Source organism: Mya arenaria, chromosome 9 (assembly GCF_026914265.1).
Source record: "Mya arenaria isolate MELC-2E11 chromosome 9, ASM2691426v1".
Lineage (NCBI taxonomy): Eukaryota > Metazoa > Mollusca > Bivalvia > Myida > Myidae > Mya > Mya arenaria.
Genome location: NC_069130.1, coordinates 33,653,215 through 33,658,731, shown reverse-complemented (window position 1 = coordinate 33,658,731; position 5,517 = coordinate 33,653,215). Strand labels below are relative to the sequence as shown.

General features: G+C 35.8%; 1 protein-coding gene across 1 annotated transcript; it reads left to right on the top strand.

Moving 5' to 3' along the window:
* Positions 1-1,755: 1,755 nt before the first annotated feature.
* Positions 1,756-2,424, top strand: LOC128245947 (kettin homolog). The gene has a single exon (XM_052964165.1). The coding sequence runs from the start codon at positions 1,756-1,758 to the stop codon at positions 2,422-2,424; it is 669 nt and encodes a 222-aa protein (XP_052820125.1).
* The last annotated feature ends 3,093 nt before the right edge of the window (positions 2,425-5,517 follow it).

The window sequence follows — 5,517 nt, the reverse complement described above, 5'->3', positions numbered from 1 at the left end:
ATGGTGTTAGTTTGTTTGTGGTGGTTGTATTTGTGTATATGGTGTTAGTTTGTTTGTGGTGCTTGTATTTGTGTATATGGTGTTAGTTTGTTTGTGGTGCTTGTATTTGTGTATATAGTGTTAGTTTGTTTGTGGTGCTTGTATTTGTGTATATAGTGTTAGTTTTTTTGTGGTGCTTGTATTTGTGTATATAGTGTTAGTTTGTTTGTGGTGGTTGTATTTGTTTATTAGTGTTAGTTTGTTTTTAGTGTTTGTATTTGTGTATGTGATGTTAATATATTTGTGTCTATTGTTTATTGTTGTCCTATAGAATATAGTTCATCCTTTTTTCATTGTATTATTGTTATAATATATCCGACGTTTAATAACAATTCTTGTATCTTGACCACACTGAAAGCAAAGTGAACCAATATTTGAAACAACAAGAATATTTAGATATAGTTTTGCCTGAATTCAATAAACAATTGCGATGTGTGAATGTGAAAAAGGGTATTTTTAACATATTTTTAACAGTAAATGTGTTGTTTTTTTGTGATGAATATTGACAAAAGACAGAACACTTACTGTGAAGCCGATTGCTCACGATTGAATTTACCCACCAAAATTTCCAATGACCGTCGGGAAGCGATTAACCAAACGCGTATGTATTTAATTTCGTATATAAAAACCTGAAGCCAATAGTCGTTATTGCAATGAAACATATATCATGTGAGTAGGTATAACATGTACGTACAATAGCATGAATAGCAAATGTTCAAGATTCCTGAAATACCTGTTCTAAATACTTTTCGTTTGGATGGATATCTTTCAAAAACACTCATAATTTTCATTTTTGATTCGCTCATTGATAGAAAGGCAATGTAATAATTTGCTATTCAAATGTATGAACTTCTATTGCGTTTTATTATTATACAGTAATTATACTGTTACAATATTGTTTTGCCTTTAAAGTAATAATATGTATATTTTAAACAGAAATTCTGAGCATTTTCTTTCCGCTAGTAAAGCATTGATGTCATTAAACTTTAATAGCAATGTTAAATGTTAAAATCAACCTCAGCTTGGTCCCTTTAGTGTTCAGTTCATTTTACTTGGTACACGTTGGGGACAAGTTCACATAATTCAGCTACGTTTTGAAATCTGACTTGAGTGTCTCCAGACCAGCCACTTGGCTTACTATTATTCAGGAACGTACGACAAATAAATATATATTAAATATACCAAATTATTCAGGTTTATGCAATGTGAGTATAAAAATCACTTGAATAAAGTTCTCAAATTGAAATAAAGATTTTTAACATTTTTATCTAAGCTTATCATATCTCATTAGAAAGCTAAACAATGCATACTCTACTCTTGTTAATAATTGACCGAATTGTGTAAACTCCATGTCATTGACTTGTTTATGACTAGCGTCCTGTCCTCATTTGCCACACGTGTCCACTAACTTAATATGAAACAAAGGATTGGTAAAGTTCACCTAGTTAATATGTCGTTGATAACAGAAGTTTTAAGTTCTACTAGGTTATGTTCAGGAATGATAAGATATAAAATCGTGTGTGTAATACGGTGCTTTGTCTTTCTTATGGACAAACTGTCTACTCTATCGTGACACTGATAGCTGCCTTTGGAACAAGGTGGGTCCTTTTAGCTAAGTAATTGTGCCACGTCGAGTTGGTTATATGTGTCACCTCAAGTTCAAAATGTACTTACCTGGCTCTCATTGTTCGTGAGCAACAAGCTAACCAGGCTCTAATGGTTCGTGAGCAACAAGCTTACCAGGCTCTAATGGTTCGTGAGCAACAAGCTTACCAGGCCCTAATGGTTCATGAGCAACAAGCTTACCAGGCTCTAATGGTTCGTGAGCAACAAGCTTACCAGGCTCTAATGGTTCGTGAGCAACAAGCTTACAAGGCTCTAATGGTTCGTGAGCAACAAGCTTACCAGGCTCTAATGGTTCGTGAGCAACAAGCTTACCAGGCCCTAATGGTTCGTGAGCAACAAGCTTACCAGGCCCTAACGGTTCGTGAGCAACAAGCTTACCAGGCCCTAACGGTTCGTGAGCAACAAGCTTACCAGGCCCTAACGGTTCGTGAGCAACAAGCTTACCAGGCCCTAACGGTTCGTGAGCAACAAGCTTACCAGGCCCTAACGGTTCGTGAGCAACAAGCTTACCAGGCCCTAACGGTTCGTGAGCAACAAGCTTACCAGGCCCTAACGGTTCGTGAGCAACAAGCTTACCAGGCCCTAATGGTTCGTGAGCAACAAGCTTACCAGGCTCTAATGGTTCGTGAGCAACAAGCTTACCAGGCCCTAATGGTTCGTGAGCAACAAGCTCACCAGGCCCTAATGGTTCGTGAGCAACAAGCTTACAAGGCTCTAATTGTTCGTGAAAATGTCTTACATAATCTTGATTGCATTTAATAAAAATGCGTTCACCGTGATGATTATGCACCATTCAATGTAACCACGCTTCCCAGGTCCGGGGATATACCGGGGATAGCTGGGGAAATGACCGTGTTTTTTACCTTTCGGGTGGCCCCGCAATGCCGGTTGAATGCGATTGTTTTGTCTTCGCGCAAAAAAAATAGCGGGGAATGGGCCTTACCTAGGGTCCCTGTGGTGTTGGGGCATTTGGCGGGTATTTTACTAGCAGTTCGTCCCTGCAGGGCGGAGTTTTTACCCGGGCTTGGCTGGACCGAAAGTCAAAGTCCCCGCTATTCCCCGGACCTGGGGGCCGTGGTTACAAATGACTGGTGCATTATAATGTTATTTCCTTTTAAATTCCAAATAATTTTAAGAACATAACATAAATTAGAACAAAACAATAATGGGGAGCTTAGCTTAATCCTGAATTTGGACCCCGGTTTCAAAGCTGCACTCTTACATATAGTTTGTTTTGATATGTTTTAGTTTTTATCTCAAGAATCAGCTTATTTTGGCATCAATGCCAAATTTTAATTCGGTCATATAAGATAACTCACACTAGTATAACTCAAATGCTCGAAAAACGGCCGAAAACTTCAATTTTCCTAAAGCGTTATTAACGTTTTTAGCAATTAAATATCAATTTTCGACTATAAATATAAAGAACTGCGATCTAATGTTTATTCAGGATTCTTATAGCACATTATAGTTTCAGGAAATTTACGCAAAAAAATAGTTCATTCCAGTACAAAAAAATAAAATTGTCAAAACAGACAATCTGTGGGGGTGCAACTTTAAGTAAAGAGTATGCATTGTATCCCTCATTCAGCAAACTAATGTACATCACTATGATTTGATTTTCAAAAGTGTTATTAATTGGGTTTCGGAGGCCAAAACTAACTAACCTGGTGACGCTTAACACATTTACTCAATTTGATATGGCGTTATAGTTTTTCAATTTTTATTTATAATAAACCAGAAGGTCGTAGTAATAGCATAATGTGCACAATGGTGACAAATACAAATAATATGTACTTGTGCGGTAACGTATTAACTAATAAATTTTATTACAATGGCTATAATACTAGACTGTTACAAAATGTCTATTTGACATAATGTGAAAAGCTTTGTAAACAAATACACTCAAATTCTTTAATGTTCCTTCATTTTTTAGTGTTGATTAGTGTTATATTACTCAGATTGCTTTTAAATTAAATTTAAGATGAATTTTATTTTGCTTAATCAGTATCACGATTGGGTCTCATATCTTTGATAGCGCCTTAATAACTCAGATGTCTCGGTTTCTGTTCAGATGTGTTAAAGATAACAAATCCATAATTTTATTATTTCCTGTCCTTAAAGCTGTAGTCTCACAGATAAACCATTTTTACAACTTTTTTTATTTTTTGTCTTGGAAAAACAAATTTTTGCGTAAGTATCTGCAAACCAATGATATAAGATTGCTGACAAAAAATCAGATCGTAGATTTCCTATTTACGTTCGAAAGTTAATGTTTTATGGCTTAAACCGTTACTAACGGTTTACGAAAAATGCATAAAACATCAATTTCTGAACTTAAGTATTAAAATCTGCGTTCTATTTTTGTCAGCGGTCTTATATAACTGGTTTCCATGGATTTTCGCAAAATTTGGCTCGTTCCAATACAAAAAATAGTTGTCAAAACGTTCAATCTGTGAGAGTGCAGCTTTAATGCCACAGTTTTCGATTAATAAGTTTAAATGAAAATTACCAGGAAAAGCTCGGTAGCATATTCATATTCTACTTTGTGTTTTAATATACAGTCAAACCCTGTTGGCTCGAACTCCAAATGACCGGCGAAAATACCTCGAGCCTCGGGGAGTTCGAGCCAAGCGGGAATGCGTACATTCAGTATAAAGATATCGGTCCTTTTGATCAGGTTCGAGGAAATCGAGCCAAGCGTGTTCGAGCCAACGAGGTTTGACTGTATTGCTTTATATCTTAGGAAAATACTCCCAGACATTTGTTTAAAAGCTCGTTCATGACATGTATAAACAGCTTTAATCAAAGCACAGCAAGCGCTGAAAGCGGTGGTACTTTTAAACTTAAATAGTTGATCTGACACCATAAATACTTAAATAGATATTACTCTTTCATGATATCAACAGTATGTACGACACAATAGTTTCGCATGCAAATGTTAATGTTTGAACATCGTTAATGCATGTTGCGCAAAAGGTGTTTAATCCAATACGCCACATTCTCATTTCAACATGTACTTTAAAAGTTTGTAAAAGGTATCTATCATAAGAGGTGAAGGTATTTTTTAACATTTGTTCAACTCTGCATGCCTAAAAAAATGAAACGAAAACATTTTTAATTCCTTGATATTATTTTTGTTTTGTTCGTTTGCTCCTTGTTGTTGTTATTTTTTGTGTCTATCATTTTTGTTGTTTTGTTTTTTGTTTTTTGTTTTTGGTGGGGCACTGAAATACACTGAAAGAATGTGTTTGTAAACTAAACTATCAAATAAAGAAATTATGCAATGAATATGTACTTGATATTTTGTGTACGGGCTGTATGGCTTGACAATGTTAACATACCCCGTTTTAATGTCGCTTTATTTAAGAACAAACAATAAATTGACCTTTCTAAAAATACTATCGTATAATCCTCTCCCGTAAGCCATGTCGGCCCGCATGTTCCAATACTGTTCCAGTGTCTTACAGGCTTCCTACTCAATGATTTTACTGAACCGAAAGAACTGCAACAGGAACTTATAGACCTGACAAATAATGTTGAAGAGCAAGTTCTGCTACGTTCAATAAATACACGTGTACAGAACGCTCAAGATAACTCGAAATATAGGAATAATTGGTATGCCCAGTACAGTTCGCTAAACATAGCCCGAATTATGGGAATAATTGGTAACCTCAATACAGTTCGCCAAAGATAACACGCATCATTGGAAAAATGGTAAGCTAAATACAGTTCTCCTAAGATTAGACGATTTATGTGTGCTCAATAAAGTTCTCCCAAAATAGCCCGAATCATTACAATAATTGGTATGATCAATGCAGTTCTCCCAAGACAACACGATTCATGGGTGTT

Excerpts from the sequence above, each read along its gene's own strand:
- LOC128245947 (XM_052964165.1), top strand. The coding sequence starts at position 1,756 with ATGGTTCGTGAGCAACAAGCTTACCAGGCTCTAATGGTTCGTGAGCAA.